Source organism: Muscardinus avellanarius (genome assembly GCF_963383645.1).
Source record: "Muscardinus avellanarius genome assembly, chromosome: 3".
In the NCBI taxonomy this organism is placed as follows: domain Eukaryota; kingdom Metazoa; phylum Chordata; class Mammalia; order Rodentia; family Gliridae; genus Muscardinus; species Muscardinus avellanarius.
This window is the reverse complement of record NC_137788.1, coordinates 17,257,848-17,281,973: the sequence shown is the minus strand read 5'-3', so window position 1 is coordinate 17,281,973 and position 24,126 is coordinate 17,257,848. Positions and strand designations below refer to the sequence as shown.

At 60.0% G+C, this 24,126-nt stretch overlaps 1 protein-coding gene across 1 annotated transcript; it reads left to right on the top strand.

Moving 5' to 3' along the window:
* Positions 1–1,994: 1,994 nt before the first annotated feature.
* On the top strand, positions 1,995–22,173 carry WNT4 (Wnt family member 4; the record flags this gene model as incomplete). Its single annotated transcript, XM_080692150.1, has 5 exons — positions 1,995–2,071; positions 13,729–13,964; positions 20,944–21,075; positions 21,154–21,296; positions 21,706–22,173. The coding sequence occupies 5 exons, from the start codon at positions 1,995–1,997 to the stop codon at positions 22,171–22,173; spliced, it is 1,056 nt and encodes a 351-aa protein (XP_080548276.1).
* Positions 22,174–24,126: the final 1,953 nt, after the last annotated feature.

Sequence of the window (24,126 nt, the reverse complement as noted above, 5' to 3'; positions counted from 1 at the left end):
TAGGCCCAGGTGCGAGTGGCCCCTGGCTTGGGGGCACTACACTCTGGCCCTCCTCCCGCAGGCTTCCCATCCCAGGGGTTAAGGGGAAGGCCCCTCCCCTGGGCCACACTCTGGGCACGCACCCCCTAGATCCCCTGCACGGATGGTCCTGAGCCCACTTGGAGCTGTGCAGGTCTCGTCCCCAGATGCAGCCCGAGGGCAGAGTGCTCCAGGGGCCTAGCCAGCCCACGGCTGAGGGGTGGCCCCGGGGCAGCAGAGGGTGGAAGGTGGACGGAGCTTTCGCAGGTGTGCGCAAGCCTTCGTGAAGGGCAAGACGGCAGGGGTGGGGAAGGATGGAGGCACAGGCAGGCAGGAGCCCCTTCCTCCCCGCGCCCACACCCCAGGGCAGGATCCGAGGAGTCAAAGCAAGCCTTCCATGTGCTTATGAAAGTATACTTGTCAAAGGAGAAGACTAGAACATATTTTATTTCGCATTTTGTTAGCATGATTTATAACCTGCAAATATTTAGACATATGGTACGTGAACTTCCATCTGTACTCTTGCTGGGCTCCACACATCACTGCCACCTTCTGCCCCGTCTCCACGCCAAGTGTTTGCCAGGCCCCTCCTCTGAGCCGAGCCTGGGGCGCTCCACAGTGCGCGGCACCATCCCAGCACCCAACAGGACCACATCTACGGCAGCCAGAGAACAGTGAGGAGCTTGGGCCAGGTGACAGCCTAGGCCTGTCCCTGCCTCTGTCCCCAGCCCCTGTAAGGGGGCAGGGAGGCTCCTGGGCCTCCCTGGGCTCTGTGTCCCCAGCAGGACAAGAGGTTGCTCCAGCTCTCGGTGAGAAGGGGGCGGAATCGGATCAGTGATCTGCAGAGGGTGTGGTCTGGCCTGCCCGTGGGCAGATAATTATGATGGGCGATTATGGAGTGGAATGGAGCTCTGGGACCCGCCAGCACTGGCCTTTGCAGACTATTCCGTCTCATTCATTCATTCCACAAACATGGCAGCCATCCACACTGCGCTAGGGGCCAGGACTCCGAAAACCCGCAAGGGGCTGAATCTGCCTGTGTGGGGGACGGTAAGTAAAATGAGCCCACGGGAAACCAAGACGCAAAGCAAGAGGCTTTCCCTGAGCTCCCGCCACCCTCCGGACCCCAGGGTGCCCGTCTGCTTCTCCGACCTTAAGCCCGCGGCTCGGCTAGGTACCGGGCTTCCTCGCGACGCGCCCAGAACTTGTGGCTAGCCAGACGCGAGGTTTCGGATTCCCGAAGTCTCAGGCCACTGTCCCAAGCTGCCCGGAGCTGGGAGGCCTCGTCCAGCTCCCGGCAGGCTGGAGGAGGTGAGCGCAGGGAGGGGCTGGGCGGTGCGACGCGGCCGGGGCCGGGGCCGCCCTAGGGGGTGGGTGGGGGGGCGAGGAGCCCCTGGGCGCGGCCCGGCGGAGCGCAAGTGCCCGGTGCGCGCGGGCGGTCGGGCTCCCGGGTCGGGCCCTGGGCTCCCGGGCGCCGGCGGGGCCGGGGGCGCGGCGAGGGCGGCGCTGCAGTGCCCGCAGCGGCGGGCTGGGGGAGCTGTGCCCGCTCGTCCCCAAGGCCGGGCGGGGACCGGGCAGCTGGGCCGGGCGGCGCGCGGGGCTGGGCCCGAGTCTCCCGAGGCGCACGGCCCGGAGGCCCCCCCGAGAAGCCCCGTCCCGCGGGCTAGGCGGCCGCGCGGCTGCGGCCCGCCCCCGGGGGGTGTCCCGGGCCGCTGGGCCCGCCCAGGTAACCCCATCCTCGGCCCGCCCCCGGCCCGCCCCCCCGCCGCCCGCCCGCCCGCCTCCGCGCCGCATCCCGGCTCCGGGGCGGCGCTGACAGTCTGGTCCGCGCCGGGCACGGGCGCAGCAGCGGGCAGGGCGGCCCGAGGCACGGAGGCAGAGCCCCGGCGCCGCGCCCAGCCCGCCCGGGGCGCCCACCTGCCGCCCCGACGGGAGGCCCCGCCGTGCGCCGCCGGGGCGGGCGCCGCGGCCGCACCATGAGCCCCCGCTCCTGCCTGCGCTCCCTGCGCCTCCTCGTCTTCGCGGTCTTCTCCGCCGCCGCGAGCAACTGGCTGTAAGTCGGGCGGCACCACAGGGCCGGGCCGGGCCGGGCGGGGCGGGCAGCGGCGGTGCCTGGCGGCGCGGGGCAGCGGGGCGTCCGGCAGGTGCCTCGGCGGCCGGACCCGAGTCTCGCCCGCCCGCCCGCCCTGCGTTAGCGCCGCCGCTACCCCGGCCGCCCTCTGCAGACCCGGGCCCTTCTGCCGGGTCCGCTTCCCACCCAGAGGTGGCAGGGATAGCAGGCGCCCGCACCCATAGGCGGCCCCGGGCGCCCCAGGCGCAAGGAGTGCGCGCGCCGGGCCGGGCGGCGGGCGGGAGGGTCCGGCACCAGGCGCAGCCCAGCGGGACTGACAGGTCGCCGAGCAAGCCCATTATAGGGAAGGGCTCCGGGACATAATAGCAGGTTAATCCCAAGAAGTCTGCGAGCGAGCTCCCCGCGCCCGGCCGCCGAGCTGCGCGCGCTGCGGGCTGGGCTGGAGGCGTGCAAGGACCTGTTTCTGCTTGGGGGGCGGGAGCCTTGCAAGGTGGGACGGGACACCCAACCTCTGAGCCCGGCTGGCTCAGGCCGGACCATGGTTTTCCCTGGGGCAGGAAGAAACTCCTTCCAGTCCTGAAAGAGAATGACAGCCCACCTCCATGGCTCTTGCCTAAGGAGGAAGGGGTGATAACCCCTGGTGACCTGTCTTTCTCTTTGGCTGGGTCTGGCAGAGGGCTCCCAGGGAAGGGCAGGATGCTTACTGTGGGAAGAGGGCCAAGCGCTGGCTCCCCACCGACTGCCAAGAGTGGGTGAACTGGGGGAGCAGGAGGACACTGGACTCCATCCCTCCTCAGTGGCACTTACCCATGCCCCGGGCTTAACCCTGGCCTATCGCCTCCTGCCTAGAGCTCTGCCCCCCATCCGCTGTGGGCAGCCAGTGGGGAGCCATGCTCCAATATTGATCTGAAAAGCATGAGGTGGGAAGGGGGATGGCCAGCAGTGTAGCTGGGGTTTCCATGGAGACAGCAGGAGAGGGAAAGATTCTCTCTGCATCAAGACCAAAGAACAAATATCTGCCATGAAATCGCCCCAAGTGTCCAAGGGCTATTGCTATGAGGTCACTGGGGCCAGCGGGGCCCTGCAGGCTAGCAGTGCGTTCAGTGGGGTCAACGCCACCCAGGGCTTGGGGGACTGAGGTGATGTGGAATTCTCCCAGCTGTTGGGAGCGTGAGCGTCTCCAAGGCGGCCCATGTGGCTGCCGAGCTTTTGTTTTTCTTGGAGCCTTAATTTGATTAACACTTCAGGAGCAGTGGCAGAGTGTACAGAAACCAGGCCGCCGCCGCAGCATCCCTTCGCGCCCCCGCGAGCTGGATCGCAGGGCTGGGGAGGGGAGCTGGCTTGCGCATCGGGGGAGCCTGGGGTCACTCGCTGGAGCTGGCCCTTACGGGCATGGGCTCAGAGCTGGGATTTCCAAGACAGGTCTGTGTCTCAGGAGAAATAGGAACTGAGTCTGACCCGCCTGTCACTGAGGGTCACGACAAGCCAAAGGCAGAAGGTGGCAGCTGGAGCATGTGACCCAGGCCTTCAGGGACACGGGTCCTCTGCAGCGGAAAGGCCCTCGGGGGCAACTGTCTCTCGACTCCCTTGACGGTCCCGTCGAGGAAACTGAGGCGTAGGAAGCAGAAGCTACTTGTCAAGCTCAAGAGCTGAGAACTGAGCCCAGACGCTCTGCCCCCTTCCCTGAGGCTGGCCCGAAGTTGAGCCAGGGTAGCCCAGGCGGTGTGGCCACCTACCGTCAGCCCCATTCACGCCCAAGGACACAACTCCAGTTCTGGGTCCTGCAAAGCCCACGGGGAATTCCAGAAACTCACTTGTGGAGCCTATGCTGCCATGGGGGAGGGGAGATCTCTTCTCTGCAGTGTGATGGTTAGGCTGCCACCCAGCAGAGATCTGGGTGACCTGGCTGGCTGACTTCTGCTCCACCCTGGTTCGAGCTGAAGGTCTCTGCTCAGCCCAAGGTGAGCGGCAGAGGGGCTCCCCAAGTCCCTGTGGAACCAGAGAGGACCCCAGGCACAGTTTCCCCCAAGCTGGGGTCACTGCCTGGTATTTATCCACCTCCATCCCCAGGCCAGAGACTGGACCAGCCCTGAGGGAATAGATATCACAGACCAGCCTCCCAGCAGCCCGGGGTCTAGATCGAAGGATGCGATAAAAGCAAAACCACCACTGGGTGGGACTGTACATGCTACACCGCTGTCACCCAAGGGAGCTGAGGGGATGGAGACTTTGAAGGCTGAAGACTCGTGACAAGAGTGACTCCCACCCCACTAAGTCTAATTCAGTCAAATCCCGTTGTACATGAGAAGATCTGGGATCACAGAATCCCCAGCTATGTCCAAAGTTACCCCGCTGGTGAGTGGCAGAGGTGCCTGGCCCAAGTGCCTCTAGAAGGAAAAGCGTTGGGCAGGCAGCTCTCCATTCGGGCATGGTGGTGGCACTGTGTCTTTTCAAGGGTGGGTGGAGGCTGGCTGTCAGCACGCACTGAGGGACAAGCCCGGGGTATCCCGTCCCCTCCCCGTACCTGGAGGCAGGCTTCCGTCCAGGGCTGGTCGGCTGGCCGCTCGCGGAAGGGCGGTGGCTGGCGGCGAGGCCAGGTGTCCCGCTGCGTGCAGCTGTTGGGCAGGACGGAGCCTGGGATGGGAGGACTCCACAGCCTGCGGCCGGGGCAAGCCCAGAGAAGCTCGGAGCTGTTGATTAGGCTTGTGTCTGGCACCAGGAGCACGTTGACAGCTTGTGGCAGCTCCCACCACAGAGGGAGGGAAGGAGGGTGCACAGTCGCTTGGTGGAAGGCCTAGACTCAGCCCTCAGGGGCCGCCCTGCCACCGACCCGGCTCAGAAATATTTTCTGCATGTCTCCCCCCGCAGCCGGCACCAGGAGCCTTGGGCTGCAGTCAGCCATGTGCCACATGCTGCGTGGCTGTGGGTGGGCCTCTTCCCTCTGGGCCACAATCCTCAGCAGCTTGTTCTGTCCCCAAATGAAAGAACTGGCAAGAGTGAAGGGATAGATAAGCCGGGAAGGGCCTGGTGCTGAGCAGGGGCCCTGCTGGGAGCCCTGTGAGCAGGAGAGGACCCCGCTGTGTGCAAAGACGGGGCCAGCAGGGCAGCTAAGAGCTGGGTCTCTGGGACAGACAGCCCGGAGTTCCAGCGCGGCTCTGCCACTGCCCAGCTGAGCGGCCCCGGGTAGGTTACTCCACCTCATCTGCAAAATGGACCTGTTGGTGCAAATGGTACGCAATGGTGGTGAGAGGAAACAGCCGGTGCTTACAGCACGCCGGGCACAGTGCCAGGCACACTGATGGAAACCGTAACCATGGCAGCTGATGGGAGCGGAGGGCTGTGTCAGTGAGCTGCATGGGTTTCAGCCTGCTCTGAGCCCAGTGTCCCAAACTGTCCTGTCCAAGCAGGAGCCCCAACAAGGGCCCCCACAGGACCCTCATGGGGAAACCCTGCTGGCCAGAGGGTTGTTACTGGGAACGCCCTTCAGTGCCTTGGGGGTGGAAAAGGCTCAGGAAGGAGGGGATGCATGCTTTATTGGCTCTAAGCCCCACAGGGTGCACCTTTGGGCGGAGCTCCATGGGACTGCTTGCCCAGCAGGGATGTGCAATTCCCTTGGCCCCTGGCAGGGTGAGCCCCAGCACTTAGACAACTCACAAGTCCAGGTTTGGGGCAGACCCAGCTTAGATGTGCAGTGCCCGCCCCACAGGTAAAGATGTGGCCTGTCTTCCCCGGGTAAAAAGTTCTGGGCAGTGAATTACAATCACTAACATACCCAGCCCACTTTACAGTTTATACCAGGTCCCATTAATTCCTTTATTTCCACCCCCACACCCCCCCACACACACACTAGGGATTAAACCCAGGACATTCTACGTCCAAGCTTTTTTTTTTTTTTTTTTTTTTTTTTTGGTGTGTTGCTGGGAATAAAACCCAAGGGCATTCTGTTTCTGAGCTACACCCTCAGCCCTATTTTATTTTTTTATTTGAAATAGGGTCTAAGTTGCTGAGGCTGGCCTTAAACCTGTGATCCTCCTGTCCCGTCTGAGCTGCTTCTCACCCTCCACCTGGGCCCCAGGACCTCCCATCTACTGGGGTTACAGGTGTGCATCACTGCGCTGGCTCCTCCTGGTTCTGTTCTGGAGCTTTCCTGTGACCGTGTGATGTTTTGCAGCATCCCAGGTCTCTAAATACCCACCAGATACCAGTAGCACACGCGCTGGCCCCACCGGGGGACAGCCAAATGTCCTCGGGGGCAAAGGATACCCCACACTGAGAATGGATGGCTTGCGAAGCACTTTCATGCCACCGTCCTTGAGCACACAGCCCTCCTTCCCCTCGCTTCCAGAAGAGAGGCCCAGAGTTACGGCGACTTCCCCAAGGAGGCAGGACTTGAACTTGACTCGCTCTCACATGCCCGAGTGTCTTCCCCTGCCCGCAGAACACCTCGCATGATACACAACTCAGCAGTGTGGCTTCTGCTGCTCCGGAAGGCCCAGGCCGTGGCATAAGCCCCTGTGTGCACCCTGATGCCTGGCACAAGCCTGCCACGTAGCAGCTGCTCAGCCAGCACTTGACAGGTGAACGAAAGAGGGGCTCGGTCCCTGCTGAGGGTCCACACTGTCATCAAATGGCGGCCATCGTCAAGGACCCTGAGAAGAAGGCAGACTCCGTTCCACTGCCCTGGGGCCAGCTGATACGAAAACGTGCAGTAGTGGGTGTCAGAAAGTGTGGCTGTCACATCGCAGATCTGCCCCAGCCCCCGCGGAGGCAGCCCTCAGAGCCAGGCTGAGCCGCTTCTCACCCTCCACCTGGGCCCCAGGACCTGGCTCTGCCCGAGGGGTTTGCTCAAGCAGCAGCCACGACCCTGTCTGCTAAGGTTTGACTTTCTTCCCTCAACCCTGGATTAGCAATTGAGCAACTCAGCTCGCACCTGACAAGCAGTGCTCCCCAAACCTGTCGAAACTCGCTCAGCTCAGGCCCTGTGGGTGCGCTTGGAAAGTAGAGTGTTTGCACCCAGCCTCCTCCTCCTGTCCCTCCCTCTGTGAGGAAGGGCCAGGGCCGGGCCAGCGGGGCACAGCCTGGGCCAGGGTGACAGCGCCTGCCATTGGCCCCTCCAGTTACCCCTCCGCTCCCAGCCTGCTTGCAAGAACACTGCTGTTCACTCTGCAAACCCAGCTGGAAGGCGGAGCTGGACCGAGGCTGCTTTCCAGATTTCCACAGGTTTTATCTCTGAGTCCTGAACTACATCTTCTGTGATTCAGCCAGGCCCGGCAGAAGGCTCGCTCCCTGCCGTGACCCCAGCAGCTCCCCCTTCCCCATGCAACCCCTCCCAGCCTCCCCCACCTCCTGGCAAACTTGAAACCAAACTATGTTTTACAAGTTCCCAGCCAAGTCAGAACCCCTGCAGCAGAGGGGACCTGGCGTGCAGAGAGTGAGAGGGAGGTGGGTGGGATGCAGCCTCGTCCTCCGGAGGGAAGGAACCCCTGGGCAGCTCATGTGTCCTCCGTGGGACCCATGCACATGCAGGGGAGCTGCTGACGGGCCTAATGAGGCCTATTTTCTGCTGGGACTCTGAGGTCCCTTGGGACCCTATTTCTCACTCTATTCACAGTGCCAGACATGTAATCCCAGAATACAATCCCAGGAAGTTGGAGCTAGAGATGGCAGAGTATTCCCTCCTGAGGCAGGGGTGCCCTACCCTCCTGGAACCCCAGGCTTCAGGATGAATCAGATTTGGAGCTGGGAGCCCTTGGGGCCGGGCCTCACGCAGGGAGAGGCTGGCCTGCCCCCTTCCAGCTTGTCAGGGGCTCACCGGCACAGGCACTGTGTGGATCTCCCAGGATCACACAGCATATTTGTGGGGGAGCCAAACTCTACCCAGGTCACTTGACTGTCTGCCCAGGACTTCTGCAGCAGACGAAAGCAGATCTGTAGCCCGTGCCCCAACTAGTCATCTTGGAGCAACCAGGGCCAAGGAAGAGCCAAGCTTTGCCCCCTACCCTTGGTAAGGCCAAGGAGTTCACTGGAAACCAGGAGCCACCAGAGCCTCACTCCCGGAAGCCAACACTGGCCACGGATGGCAGCTCCGCTGGGTTCCCCCATCCCTTCCCTCCCTGCCCCCAGGCTCCCTCCCAGAGCCAAGGAGAGCATTTCAGTGGTTCTGTGGCCACAGGGCACCGAAGGCTCTCTAGGGAAGAGGGTTGGGTGGGTCTCTACAGAGAAGCTTTCTGCTGCTAAACTAGGGGGCAAGGTGAGGTCAGGCAGCCACTCACCCCACAACTGCACCTGCCTCGAGGAGGAGGGAAACTCACCTCCCGGCACCGTGCTGAGGCCACCCAGACTCAGCCACTGGCTCCCTTGGGAGCAAATACAGTGAGGCAGGAAATGGGAACTGGGTGGAGGGCTCCCGCAGAGGAAGTGGGTCCAGAGCCCTCAGGAATAAAATATACGGGACCTGGGCACAAAGACACTGTAAATCATGGAAGCTGATGGCCAAGAGACTGTAATAGAGGAGCTGAGGGTGGATGTAAAGGGGGCTAGGGGTCCCAGGAAACAAGGCGAGGGGGAGAGGGGGATCGGGCAGGAGGGGGCAACACACCATCCTTTCTCCACAGCTGGGCAAACACATGAGGCCCAGCCTGGGCACTGAAAGCCCCAGTCACAAGAAGGCTGGGAAGCGGGGAGCGGAGGCAGCCCACTGGACCTGCAGGCCTCCGGGAGAACCTCCGATGTGGGCCTCCCCCAATGGCTGTCTTTCCCCTCCCCCTGGGGTTTGTGACCAATGGCAACATCTCCTTCCATGCCCCCAAGGCGACAGAAATCCCAGGCCCAGGCAGCGCTGTCTAGGCAGAAACATGACAGAGACCCTACTCCCCAGCACCCTGCACTCTTCAAAGTGCCAACACCCTCAGCATGGTTCAGAAAAGACACGGGTCTCTGGAAAGATCTGTCCTAGAAGAACCAGGTCACGTCACCTGGGTCAGTACCGGGACACCAAACTCTCCGGCCCTCAGAGCCCCGTGCGGTCTTTGGAGCCCAAGCAGCCAGCCCCAGGCTCTGGAGCCAGAATGGCCCATTCTGAAATCCTGACCACCCTGGCTGGCTTCATGACCCTAACTATATACCTCTCTAGCCTCGGTTTCCCCACCTGTAAAGTGGAGGGAATGATTCCGGCTGGGCCCCCGTGTTGCTGTAATAAGGATTTGTTGAGGCTGTGACTGCTGGGGGGTGGCACAGGTGGCAGGGGAGGGTAAGAGCCATGCTTCCAGGCACTTCTCAGTCCCTACGTGGTCTCCCTGTCCCCTTGGCACACCTGAGCCTGTCCTGGATGCCACTGGCCCGGAGTCCTCAGCTTCTGCCCTCCTGGCAGCCCCACCTGCTCCTCTCCACCCCTCCCACTGGCAGTCTTCACTGGGCCAGACACATGGGTCATTGTCACCAGGAACCCTGCAACTCCACCTGCCTGTCAAGTTTGCAGTTAGGGACTGTGGGTGTAGCTTAATGGGTGTAGCTGTGGGTGAGTGCTCACCTAGCACGTGCAAGGCCCTGGGTTCCATCCAAGCACTGAAAAAAAAAAAAAAACTGGCTAGGTGTGGTAGCATATGTCTGTAATCCAGTACTTGGGAAGGTGAGACAAGAGGTTCACAGGTTCAAGATCAGCCTCAGCCACTTAGACCCTCGGCAAGTTAACAAGACCCTCTTTCAAAATAAAAATTGGGGCTGGGAATATAGCTCAGAAGTAGAATACCCTGGGTTCAATCCCCAGTACCAAGGGGGGGGGGGTCTTCAGTTGGGACCATGGCTGAAGTAATATCCATAGGAGCATATGACCTACCCCCCAGGCATGCTCAGCTGAAAAAAGATTGACCCAGGTCTGAGGACTGAGAGCCCAACCTAAGAAGAGCAAACGGGCAGAGCCCAGAGCGGTGCAGCGGGGCCACAGAGGGTGCGTCTCAGGATTGTGGAGGGCTCGCGAAGGGGGATGGTGGTGAGGACAGGAGGGAGGACGCCTGGGCCGTGGTGGCCACCTCGCGGTGCAGCAGGGACCAGCGCCGCCATGGGCATGTTCGATTTCTTTAAGCTCCCTAAGCGAGAACCACTCATCCCCCCATCTCAGAGATGAGCACACTGAGGCTCAGAGATGTTCAGACTCTCCCCGAGTGGCACAGATGGGGTTCTGACCCGGGCTGCTACCCCACCATGGAGCGGAGGACACAGGCACTCAGACTGTGGTTATCCAAACATTCGAAGAGCTGAAGCGACTGCAGGGTCTGGAGGAACCGGAACCCTCCGTGCTGCATGCATGCAGTCCGGATGGGCTCTGTGGTCACTGGCTCCCGGCCGTGTTCCCCAAGGCAGCTCTGCTCAATAGGACAGACACTGCATTTCCCTCCGGCCCCCCCTCTCGCCGGCTTGGCCTCCTTCCTCCCTGGTATCACGGACACAAGCACTCCTGAGGAGGCTCTAAATGTGGCCTGGGCAGCAGGGAGGCCAAAGGGAGGGGGCGGAGAGACCTGGCTGGCGCCCCAGCCCCCACCCTGGCACCGTGAGGCCGGACGCTGACCCGTCCGGTGTCTCACTGGGCAATGTATGAGTCTGGGAGGAGCCGCGAAGGTGCAGATTCTCCTTTAGGAATTTGTATATTTTGTTTAAAAAAGCAAGCAAACCTGGAAAAGCTTGGGACGAGCCCAGCTAATTTTAGTTTCTAATGAAAACAGCAGGTGGCCGCGAGGATCTGATCTCCCTGGCAGGCCAGGCCTCGAGCCCGCAGGCTGCAGGCACGGGCTGTGGGGAGGGCCTCCTGGGAGGAGCCTCGAGGACCTGCAGCCCCATTTGGGAAGACGGGGCACGAGCTGGCGGTGACAGGGCGGCCCAGGCCGGTGGGGTAACCTGATCGATGGCACGGCCATGGCTGAAGTCCTGGGTGGCCGGGACAGCAGGTGACAAATTGCTAAGCCAGTGCTCAGCAGCAGCAGTAGCAGCAGCAGCAGCAGCAGGAAGAAGCCGAAACTGGGGCGAGGCGGCCAGGACAGAGCAGCAGGATGGTTGGGCCCTCCACGGGCAGGCTGGCCCTGGCTTGTGCAGTCGATATTTGAGCCCAGCCCAGTATGTCTCTGGGGGAAAGGTTGAGCCACCTTAGGGCACTGGGAGGGGACTCTGGAGGTCCTTGGGGCCAGGTAAGCCTAGCCCTTACTGTCAGTTCCCAAGCCCTTGGCAAACCCCAGCTTCCTCCTTCGCCCCTTCTCTTCCCGGCCCTGGAGGTGAACGGAGCAGGCCTGTCACGACAAAGCCCTGCAGCCAGGCCACGAGCATTTACTGGACACTTACTGTGTGCACAGGGGAAAGGGCTGAGAGATCCGCTTGCTGCTCACTGCGAGCTATGGGGCTTTGAACAAGCCATGCCACCTGCATGGGCCTCAGTGTGCTCCTCTGTAAACTGGGGTCAGGCATTCAGCAACTACCAGGACAAGCAACAGGACAGTGCAGGCCAAGCCTGCGATGCCTGGGTCCCAACGCTCTAGCCCATTCCCCCTGCTATGCCTAGATGAGCCCCTGGGATTGGGGAGGGCGGGGATGAAGGTGACCAGGCCCATGCATGGGGGCAGCTGTTGTGCAAGGGGCTGGGGAGTGTGCACCAGCAAGGTTCCTCAGCTCCTTCCTGGGGACTCGCAGCCATGGCCGCCCAGCAGCCCACCTCAGGCCTGATACTGCCATTTCAGCCCAAATGCCCCTGTGTGCTAAGCCTGGGGAGGGGATGCACTGTGCCCCTGCTATCTCTCCCCTTGTTCAGTGGCAGAGGCTCCGACATCAGCCTGGCATGGGACCAGTGGGCCTTTGAGGCCTGAACACCCCACCTCCACCAGAAAGTGGAGGACCACCAACTTGGCCAGCAGGAAAGGCCATAGAGACCTGCCCAGTGTCCCCAGGAACAGACAGGCTCCGATGGGGAGGAGTTGCCCAGGTTACAGCTGGCAGCTCGGCCTGGCCTCCCCAGCCTGGAGAAGTCCTTCAGTGCCTCCCTCCCCCAGGGGCCAGGGCCCAGCACAACCAGACGAGATCGCTGGCTGGATGCAGAGGAAGCCAAGGCCTGTGTGGAGGAAGACCAGCTTTGTGCCCCCATGTCACAGAGGGAATGGGGACCCATGCCCTTTTCTGAGAGTCCAAGGCTGCATGGGGGCGGAAAAAACCCAATGCTAAGCTCCTTTCCCTCACTGAAGGGCACCTGTGGCCTCCAGACCCTGGGCCTGGCTCACGGCCAGTACCTGAGCTCTTGGCGCCCCCTGCAGGCCAAGCAGGCCAGGCGAGACTGGCCCTGCAGGAGACCCCTTGCTGCAGCAAGGGGAGCATCGCTGGGGGGCCAGTGCCCCCTTTCAGTGCAGCCTCCTCCTGTTCTAAGCCTCTTCCCACCCGGCCTCCTGCCCAGAAGCTCAGCCTCCTGCCTGGTCTGGTCAGGACACTACCAGTCTCTGTGCACCCTCTGAGGAGTAGCTGGGGTGGGGGAGGGGATGAGTGCAGGGGCCAGAGGAGGCCTGACAGCCTCGCCCTGAGGCCACCTCCCACACCCCTGCGGTGCTGCCAGGGAAGGAGAGACAGTTAGACAGCCTGCTTCTAGGACATGCCCCGTCCACAGCCAGTGCCACGCCCTCTCATGCTGGTTCCTCACAATGGCCCCAGGGACAGGCAGGCTCAAGCCCACAGCCAGGAGCGAAGGGGGCTCTTCTGGGGATCCACAGCACAGTGAGGCCAGCGACATCCCAGGCTAAAGGAAACATCATAAACGCTTAGCCAAGCCTGTTCCCTAGGCCAGGGCTTCCAGCTGCGCCTGAAGTGGGGCCCAGGCACCTACGCTTTCTACAAGCCCCACCACAGCCAGATGCCCTGGTCCAACCCACATGCCCGACCATAGGACTTGGCTACTGCTTGCACACCTCCAGGGGCGAGGGAGCCCATCCCTGCCCTGGGCCGGCATCCTCAGGTTCAGCAAACCCAGCTCCCAGCAGCTTCTATCCAGAGTCCTAGCCACTGAGTCACATAAAGGAAAACTGTCACCACGGGAGGTGGCACACCCCTGCAATGACAGAGACTCAGAGGACTGAGGCAGGACCACAAGTTCGAGTCCAGCCTGGGCAACTTAGAGAGATCCTGCCTCAAAATTAAAGCTAAAAAGGCTGGGTAGCTCAATGGTAATGCACCCTTGCATTCTACCCCAGGTACCGAAGAAAAAGTCACTCCCAAAGGCTGAGGCCAGGCAAAGCCAGGTTCCTGCTCGCCTCTCTAGCCACGGCCTTGCACATGGGCAAACAACATGTATGTGCCCCATTTCCTTCTCTTTAACCGGGGTTCACTGGGTTTGCCAAAATGAGCCGATGCAATAAAGTACTTAGCCCAGTCCTAACCTGGACTCCATAAAAGTTAGCTATTTTTATCAGTGGCATAAGTTTTCCAGAACTTAAAAGAACTTTCTAGGTACTTCTCAGTGTGGCCACCACTCATTCCTTAGCTCAGTAAACAAGCTCCCGCCTCACTGCCTCAGATCCCCAGTGGCTAAGACCAGGGGAGGCTACTCCTGCGTGCAACTGTGGGGACGGGCCGGCTCCCGAGCTGCGGTGTCCCTGCATGGCCTCCCTGCCTCTCCCCAGGTACCTGGCCAAGCTGTCCTCAGTGGGCAGCATCTCGGAGGAGGAGACCTGCGAGAAGCTCAGGGGCCTGATCCAGAGGCAGGTGCAGATGTGCAAGCGGAACCTGGAGGTGATGGACTCGGTGCGCCGCGGCGCCCAGCTGGCCATCGAGGAGTGCCAGTACCAGTTCCGGAACCGGCGCTGGAACTGCTCCACGCTCGACTCCCTGCCTGTGTTCGGCAAGGTGGTGACGCAAGGTTAGGAGGGCGTGCGGGGGCTGCAGGGGGCGCCGGGTAAGTCCCCGATTGTGGTGCCCGTGCTTGTGCTCACGCAACTCTTGGTAGTGTGCAGAGGTTTCCGTCTGGTCCCGGGGTAGCGGGAGCCGCCCTCCTCGTTTCAGAGGAAGGGACAGAGTCAGGTTCTCAGGCCCCAGTCTAGTGCTTTTCCCACCTTTGCCTGGCAATGGGTATTTGGGCCCATTTCACTGATTTGTACCTCTGAGGAGCCCCACGGAGCTCATCCTGCACCAGCTGGCCCCTTGGACTGTCTCCTGGGGGAGACGGCTCACAGCACAACAGGAATGGAAGCTCACACACCCACAGCCCTGGCGATGAGTCCGGCGCCGTCTTAAAGTGATGGGAGTACCAACCCATCAGCCCTTAGAGATAGGCTTCCATACTGCAAATGAAGAAACTGAGGCACGTGGGGGTTAAGTAGCTTGCCCAAGGCCACAGAACTAGAAAGTGGCAGAGCAGGACCTTACTCCTACCCACAAGGGAAACGCGTCAAGACAGCAGGACAGGACGTTGGACACCTCTCCTGGCCAGGGCTTGGGAGCTGGGGACTCAAGGCAGGCTTTAGGCCCAAGGGAGGTGGGTTGGGCCTAGAGAAGGATCTATAGAACTGGAAGGCTCCACGAGGCACCAAGATGTGCTCTAAGCCAGCTGCTGATTTCTACTTCCTGAGCATGAAACTGACACCTAGAAGCCACAGACAGTGGACAGGACCTCTGACTGGCCCAGGCAGCAGGAAGAGGTTGCCTGGGCCAACCTTTGTTTTGGCACCTGTGGGCCAGGGCTGCCGGGCTCGTGGCAGACCATTTGGATGTTGTTGGAAACCAACTGTGATAGAAATTTGGAAGCCATTCTCCTGGGAGCTGGCAGAGGCCAAAAAGGCGTGATCATGCTTGGCAGTGCCAAGCAGCACTGCTCTCAAGAGAAGCAGAAACCCAGCAAGCAGCCTGCAGCACAGACTCTCCCAGGAGGGTGGCACCACCCTGGCCCGGGGCTGCTGGGTGATGAGGCCCCGGGGCCGTCCTCAGGAGCCCCTCGCACCAGTGGGTATTCAGAGCATGTGTTACAGAGGGGCTGGTGGACGGATGAACAGTCTCGCGCACCAGGTCTGTAAACCCCCATCACTCGGCACCTGCTACATCCTCTATCCCGGACACCAAACTGAGCTCAGCACTTCCCTCTCCGACCCCTCCTGGCCCGACCCTCTGGGCTCTCTGTGTTTTGATATCATTTCAAACTTACAAAAAAGTTGCAAAAAATAGTACAAGGAAGTCCTCTTGCCTGTTAAGTTTCATCAACTCTGCATCTTAGCCCATGTGCCTTACTACATTTATATTTAGACACACGTTTCCTCCAAACCATCTGTGTTCCTACGTCATCACACCTTTCACAACAGTGTGGTGCTTCCCGCCCAGCCCCCGCTAAGCCTCCAGCTCGTCCCAGCAAGGGGCACGGCTCATTGACCTGTTTCCCGGCACATGGCCAAGCCTGGTGTGGAGGACGGTCAGTGAATGCCCTCTAATGAAAGAAAGCAGGTTGGGGGCCAGGTCTGGAAGGGGCCAAAGAAGAGGGGGGGCACGGGTCAAAGCTGGCATGGGGCCAGCATGGTGCTCAGGACCTTGCCAAACACACCATTCTCGCCCCAGCCCTGGTCAGCATGTTCTGGGGGACACAAGAATTCTACCAGGCCTGGTGGAAACTGTTCTGGACCAAAGCCCAAGTGACTCAGTCAAGCACCCTATCCCCTTGGAGCTGAGTCCAAATGGTCATGGCAGGCTGTTTGGAGAGTGTCATAGCACAGCCAGTGTGGTAGGCAAGTCTCTTGTCCCCTAGCTCTCAGAAACAGAGGACTTAGCAGGCCCAACTGCATGAGCAGCCTGGCTGGGGGTGGGGCCTCAGGTGTGGACAAGGGCGGAGCCAACAGATCCCACCCTGGATAGAAAGGAGCCCTCCCTACCTGTTAGCAGACTTCCTCATAGTCTCACAGGAGCTCTGAGCTTGAGACCCTTTCCCTGTCACAGACTTCAGAACTGTGGTAAGGTCTGTGGCCTCTGTGAACCTCTGTGCCCTCTTTCTTGTAAAATGGGAACAAACCCAGGGCCAAGCTAGGGTTCCAGTGAGAATTCAGAATGGCAGGGCCCACACAGGGCCGAATCCCATAAGCTGAGAAGAGGGGGCTCCTGCTGCTACCACTGCCCGAGGCCCCAGTCCCCAGCTCCACCTTCCTCACCCCCAACAGTGGAGACCACCCTGCTGCTGGCTGACAGAGGCCTGCCAGACAGAGGGGTGATGATAAACCATGAGACCAGTGTGTGACAAGGCCAAGCTAGCGGTCTAGGCTGAGAAATCTACCCGGGATTTGGTAAAGATGGTGCCCAGGGCAGTCAGGAACAAGAGATGGTGGTTCTTGGCTGAGCAGACATTAAGGGCCAGAGAGGGATGGCCTCTGTGTCCCTTGCCTACCCATCGCCCGCACATAGTAGGTCACCAGTAAACTTGTGTTGAGTGAATGGAAGGGTCTGAGGGTAGGAGGGAGGCCACAGGACCAGGCAGAGCCATGCTGGGTCTTCAGGGAGACTGGCCCACACAGGGTAGGGAGAGGGGACAAAAGCTTCTCCCAACTTTCCTCCATATATAAACGAGGCCAGCCTCCTGCCTCTAAGCCCTGAGGCCCCTGCAGGCTCTGGTGGCCCAGCCAGGGGGTTACGGTGCTGTGTGGGCTGTAGCAAAGCGAGTCCCCGACCCAGTCCTATCTACCCCACCCAAGGAACCTTGCCGACTGTCACTCTAGACTGGCCCCTCCGCCCGGGCGTACCTCACAAAAACTCGTGCTCTTGCCCTTGTCCCCCATATGGGCACCTTGTGGGCCTCTGGCCAGCTTGCTGATGTCACAGATAGGTTACAACAGTGCTAGGGCGGGGCTGCCCCAGCGTCATCTCCAGCAAGATCAAACTGTCTGATGGTGCAGGGCAGGCTGGCCAGAGCGAGAACCTAGAGTCCCAGGCGACCTCGACGGCGGGAGGGGATGTAGGGATGTCAAGGGCCTGGCTACTGTCCCCGTGTTAGTCATGGAAAGGAAGGTCACACTGCCACTGAGCCTCACAGGGCTTTGTCTGGCCTTTTTTCTGTCTCTTTTGCTGGTCACATGCCTCCTTCACGGGGCTGTCACCAAGAGTCAGTGACATAATGCATGGGGAATTCTCCATGTAGATCCTGAGCAGAGAAGAGCTGCCCATCCTCACTAGTATTGTCTCCTGGACCACACTGGCTTCCTGGAGGCTATTTTTCTGGGAGGCCAGAGGCTGGCCCCACCTCCTTAGGACCTTGCTGGGTCAGCTTGGGAAGTGCAGGAATTATGTGCATACCCTGGCCTCCAGAGGCCACCTGCTGCAGGGCCAGAGGATCGCCAGGCCTGCTGCCTCTTTGCCAGCCCAACTTAGCCTCAGCCGCTCTCCTCCATATGCTCCTTCCTGCTGGAATGTCCCTCCAACATCTGGAGAGATGCTGCATGTGATCTGCTCCACAGAGCCTGGGCCTGGGATCAGGCTCCAGTTCCTATTCCTGCCTAGCTGTTGGCTGTATGGCAAGGAGGGGCTGCAGGGCAGCCGGGGTGCGTCAGAGTTCTGCCTGCCCTGGCCCAAGAAGAAGCAAGCAAGGACTGCCCCTCCTGCAGCGGGCCAGGGCACAGCATCTATCCCTGCCTGGAACTTCTTGGTGTCTCCAAGCTCGCTCTGAGTGGGCCTAGGGGAAGTCAGGCCCTGCTAGGTCCTCCACTACAGAGCAGTGATCCACCCTGGGTGCCTGGGCAGAGGTGGGAGTTGCAAGGGCCCCGGCACTGGAGCCAAAGAGCTAGATCCCAGGGCCAGTCACAGAAGGCTGGAGGAGCTACTGCCATTGGCTGTAGCGGCACTGCCTTCTAGGGCCTCCTGTGCTGAGCACAGAGGCCAGCTGCTCACCACCCCTGTAAAAGTGAACAAAAAAAAAAACAAAACAAAACAACAAGCCACAGAGAAGCCAAGCTTGAGAGCACACCCCTATAACTCCAGCTACGTAGGAGGTTGAGGCAGATTTCAAGCTCAAGGCCAGCCCATCTCAAAATAAATTTTAAAAGGGCTGGGGTATAGCTCAGTGAGCATGTGTGAAGCCCTGGGTTCGATCCTGGCTGTATGGAGGGAGAGGAAAAGGACCACAGAGAAAACTGGGCCTATCTACAGCATATGAGACTTAAGATAGGCCTTCATATGTGGAAGGTGGGAGATGGACTGCCCAGCCCAAGGCCTCTGTGAGGAAGAATGGCACAAGATAAAGTTCCCGAGTCAGCGTGCGCCGCCAGCCCGGCTGCTGCCTGTGTTTAAATCCTGCCCCACCACTTCCTGGGTGGGTGCTATTGGACTGGTGCTCTGCCACTCAGTGCCTCAGTTTCCTCATCTGTAAAAAGGAGGGGTTTTTAGCCAGTCATGGTGGTGCATGCTGAGACTCTCATCAACCTAGCAAGACCCTGTTTCAAATCAAAAACAAAAAACAGGGCTGGGTTGTAGTTTGGAGGTAGAATGTCCCTGGGTTCCATCCCTAGTACAAAAAAAAGGGGGGGGTGAGTTGTGTATGCATGGTTTGGAGGGGTTCTCAGTGCTGGAAACTGAACTCAGGGGTACTCTACCACTGAGCTAGATCCCAGCACTTTTTAAAAAATTTCAAACAAGGTTTCACTAAGCTGCCCAGGTTGGCTTCAAGCTTGCAATCTTCCTGTCCCAGACTCCAGAGTTGCTGGGATCATAGAAATACACCACTGTAGTCCACTTACATGAGGATGAGGGTTAGAAGTATAAACTTCATATGGGCTGTTGTGAAAAATGTGTGTGTGTGTGTGTGTGTGTGTGTGTGTGTGTGTGTGTGTGTGTACTTAGTTCTAGGCACACAGTAAGTCCCAGAAGATGGATGTTGGTTTAGGGAATGAGGCAGTCCTCTCCCTTACCAGCATCAGCAGGACGGCCTGCACCAAGGACCACAGCGCTCAGGTCAGAGATCAGCCCAGCAGAGGGCTGGGCCATGGGCTGCTGGACAGCCACAAGAAGCAGAGGAGAAAGGACCACGTAGGGCCAGTAGTAAGGGTACCCACCAGTACCATCAACCCATCTCCTGCTCTGATTTCCCTCCCCCTTGGTCTTTGGGGCAAAGATTTGTGCTGGTTCAGGCCTGGAAATACCAGAGATACCAGAAACTGAAGTTGGCTCTCTCTGGATGGCCACAGCACAAAACCAACCAACATGATCCTGCTATTAACCTCGATTAACTTGGAGAAGATTCCACCTCAGGCTGTCTGTCAAGGCTCCATTGCTCCGGCCAAACCCCCCAGTGCTGGCCCAGAATGGCCAAGCCAGGGAAGAGTGGGCAGCAGAGAGGGTGGTGCAGTATCCCCAGCTCAAGACCCAAATCAAGAACAGGGCGTCCCAAGTGGTTGGGGGCCGCGCTGCCTCCCACCCTGGCACTCGGCCTCCACTGCCTCTGTCCACAGACACGGGCACAGAGGAGGCGATTGTTCTCATCTGACCACGGTGACTGCTCCCTGGGGCAGCTGGGAGCACAGGCCTGGGTGTCACAGAGGTAATTGCCAACCATGGGGCCAAAGCCTACCCCCGCTACTCTTGCGGACACTGACCCTCCAGTCGGAGACAGAAGGACAGTCAGTGCATACAGAGGCCCTTACAGGACCCAGGAGAGGAGCAGGGCCTGCTGTCTGGTCGTACACCCAGCCGGCCGCGCACACTCTGTTCACACACACCCACCTCGCCCCAGAAGAGACTCCACAACAGCTACACCCCCAGGCACAGTTTCTAGGATAAAAACATCCATTCAGGCAGGGGAGGAGGGCTGGCCCCAAAATAGAATCACTGAGCGTCTTGGGCAGTAGCAGAGAACCATGACAGGGGAGGCAGGCGGCCCTGAGCTGGAGTCCTGGTTCTATCGCCTCCTGGCTGCATGACTGGAACCAAATCCTTACCTTCTCAGAACTGCATTTTACTGCCTGTAATTTAGGGCGTAAGCTGGCGATAGGCAGTGCTAGGCACCCCAGTCACCAGTGGGGGAGAGTGCTAGCACCCTAGTCACCAGTGGGGGAGAGTGCTAACACCCCAGTCACCAGTGGGAAGGATTAAGCATTAGAAGCTGTTCGTGCTTTCTGTTTTGCTGTTACGCCATGCTAGGGACTGAACCCAGGACGTTCTACAGCCAAGCTATATTCCCAGCCTTCCTGTTTTATTCTGGGACAGGGTCTCACCAAGTTGCTTAGGCTGGCTTCAAACTTGCAATCCTCCTGTCTCAGCATTCTGAACTGCTAGGATTAGAGGGACATGGTTTACCTTCAAGGTCGTGAGGTGGAACATTTTCAGCAATGGGTCTAGCCTGAGAAGCAGCAGCAGTGCAGGGTCATAAGGAGAGGACGCCCTCAGAGCCTGGAGGGGCCCACTGGGGGATAGGCCAAAAAAGGGAACCAGGCCTGAGGTTACAGCGGGGCTCAGTGGCTGTGCAGCTCTGCAGTGACGGTGTTGGCTCACCTCACCACGCCTGCCTGGACTTCCACAGAACAGTGACTATACTCCTCTTCTGGAAAGGTTGCGAGAACAGTGATCCCCTGGAAGCTGGGCCACCTGCTGGCTCAGAGAGCACTGCGGCGACCTAAGCTAACCTCTCTGTAAAGTGAGGATGACGGTGGTTGCCTCATGGCTGCTGGGGCGGGTGTGCTGATCCACAAAGTGCCTCAGATACAGTAAGACCCACTATCCATCACGAGAGCCCGCGCAGTGCTCAGAACCCGCTCTGGGCCTCTGCCTGCTTGCTCCTTCCTTGACCTCCCATGTCTGGCAGGCCATTGATAAGCCCTCCCCATCTACGGAGGAGGGCTGGGGAAGGAGCCCAGGACCCAGCCCTGCCCTCCTCTGCCCCACAGGGACTCGGGAGGCGGCCTTCGTGTACGCCATCTCTTCAGCAGGTGTGGCCTTTGCGGTGACACGGGCATGCAGTAGCGGGGAGCTGGAAAAGTGCGGCTGTGACCGGACGGTGCATGGGGTCAGCCCACAGGGTAAGCACAGGTGGCCAGAGGGCGGCGGGGCTGGGACCCTGGCACGCGCTCACCGCCAGCCTCTGCCTCCGCACCCAGGCTTCCAGTGGTCGGGGTGCTCGGACAACATCGCCTACGGCGTGGCTTTCTCACAGTCGTTTGTGGATGTGCGCGAGAGAAGCAAGGGGGCCTCGTCCAGCCGGGCCCTCATGAACCTCCACAACAATGAGGCTGGCAGGAAGGTAGTGTGGCCCTTCCCCACCGCCCAGCACAGGGGCAGGGATGGCACAGGTGGGGTCCCCAGAACACACCCACCCAGATGGCCACACAGGAGACACCCAGGCTTTCAACTAGCACCAGGCACCTCTGCAGGCCCCCGGGGAAAGGACAGGCCGGGGGGAGCAGGTGCTGTACAGCGGTACAAGTGGCCCTACCTGTGCGTACGTACTCATCTGCCTTTAGTGCCTCTCTTCCTAGCACCCAAGAGCAGGGACAGCATGTTCGTCTGTCCCTAGCACTACTCACCAACCCAACATGGCACACAGTAGGTACTTAGTACAGGTGACGCCTGACAGTGAGCTACAGAGGCAGCCTGAGTCCCCACCCGCCCGCCTCTGCTGCCTCCTGACAGCCCTCTCCCCCACCCCACAGGCCATCCTGACACACATGCGGGTGGAGTGCAAGTGCCACGGGGTGTCGGGCTCCTGCGAAGTAAAGACGTGCTGGCGAGCCATGCCACCCTTCCGCCAGGTGGGCCACGCACTGAAGGAGAAGTTCGACGGCGCCACTGAAGTGGAGCCACGCCGTGTGGGCTCCTCCAGGGCACTGGTGCCACGTAACGCTCAGTTCAAGCCGCACACGGACGAGGACCTGGTGTACCTGGAGCCCAGTCCGGACTTCTGTGAGCAGGACATGCGCAGCGGCGTGCTGGGCACGAGGGGCCGCACATGCAACAAGACGTCCAAGGCCATCGATGGCTGTGAGCTGCTCTGCTGCGGCCGCGGCTTCCACACGGCTCAGGTGGAGCTGGCGGAGCGCTGCAGCTGCAAGTTCCACTGGTGCTGCTTCGTCAAGTGCCGGCAGTGCCAGCGGCTCGTGGAGCTGCACACGTGCCGGTGACTACGCCGGCCTGAGCCCGGCAAGTGCCGAGCGGCCCAGGGAAGGCCGATAATTTAAAGTCTCCCACCACCTAACCTAAGAGATACTGGTTGTACTTTTTTGTTTTGGTTTGGTTTTTGGGTCCTTGTTATTTATTGCCAAAACCAGGCAGGCAACCCCAAGTGCACCAACAGGGGCCTCCCCCAAAGCCTGGGGCTTTGTGTCTACCACTGACCAAAGGGACCTTGCTCAGGCCTCTGGCTGTCCATGTGGCCACCTGTGTCCACTTTCTACTTGCAGACTTGAGGTGGGTAACAAGGAGTGTTTTGGCTGTGGCTACTGACCCCGCCATCTAGGGAAACAGGTGGCCCTATGTCAGGGAAAAGAGGTACCATCCTGACAGGCATCACTTCACCTAGAAACAAAGCACTCAAACCCCAACCCACACATACACAGGCCCACCGGACACTTGAGCCTGGCGGTTGTCTCAGACTCCCTGGGAAGGGAGTGGGCAGTGGGCAGATGCTGGTCAAAGGGCAAAGGGCTCATTTCAGCCCTCACCTGGGCAGCTGAATGGCTGGCCTCTGTGGGACCTTCTAGGAGGAAGTACAGGTGCAGCAAGGTGAGCGATGGCCACAGTCCCACCCAAGCTCAGCTTGCCCCAGGCTCCCCCTAGGAGGGGGAGCTCCTTCCCTCCCAGCACCTCTAGGCAGATCAGGCTGCCATCTGGCTCAGATCCCAGCCCAAGCCTGTGCAGTCACACCTCAGTGTGAGTCACCTTCCCTGTGCAGTCCCCTGTAACACTGAGAGTGGAAATCTTGCACAGAGACAGGAAAGAGCTGTGTAGAAAGTCCTCCCCATTATAATCTCACTCACTTAACAAAATTTATTGAGAAAATACTGTGTCCTAGGCTTGATCTCGGACATCTCCCTTGGTAATTATTCCAGTCTTGGGGCAAACAGGGAGGCATGTGCCATTACGCAGCAGCCCACCAGCCCCACAGCAAGCCCACAGCAGGAGAGCAAGGCGGAGCCAGGGCAGTCCTCTTGGTCCCTGTACCCAAAGGCGTGGGTGTTGCAGGTCTCCATAATCTGAGCCTTGGGAAGGGCGGTAGCAGGAGCCAGAGGGCACAGGACCCAAGGGAAGGGACAAGCAGCAGGAAGGCTGCCAGGGAGGCCTGGGCATCGGGGACACTTCCACCCACAGAACCTGCAGGTCCCTGAGGCCCCAGGTACCATGAGTACTGCAAAAGACTTCCCGAGAGATACAGCACAGGCCCAGGCCTGGCCCTGGGCACCAGCCAAACCATCAGAACCCAGCCCAGACTTCTGTGAACAGGGCGACCCTGACTACTTTTCAGCTGGACTCTCACCGTCACAGGAACTCGCTGTCAGTCCAGCATCCAAGCTGCCTACAGTGGGGCTCTAGGCTCCATGTTTGAGGTTTGAGCTCTAGGATCCAGTTTGGGGCTCCAAACCCCCAAGCTCCTCGCTCTAGTGTCTGAAAGCAGAGTCCCAGATTCAGAATACAGATGTGGGCCTGCAAAAGCTCTCCGCTGGGCCTTATGGTTTATGCCTCCTGGTGTTGGTTCCCTCGCAAAGAGGGTCAACACCCTTGGCCCCCAGCCAAGCACTCTGCTCAATGTCCCACCCAAGGAGGAGGCCAAAGCCAAGTAAGATGCTGCAGCCACGTTCAAAGGTGGGGATAACTCTTAAGGCAGGAAGGCTCTGTTGTGAATGAAAGCGGAGCTGATGGCGGGTCCCACAGCTGCTCAGCTGGGCCCACTGCTCCTCTAGCAGACTCGGTTCAGCTGCCTGCCCAGCGCCAGGGAAATCACAATGCCTTGTGGGCAGAGCCAGGCCCAGGCAAAGGGCACAGTGAGGAGGTGTGTACCCCGTCACAGGCCTCGCCTTTCCCCTGCCCAGGAGTGCCCCAGAGCTGACCTCCAGTTCTGAAGGTTGTGACCTGGGGGA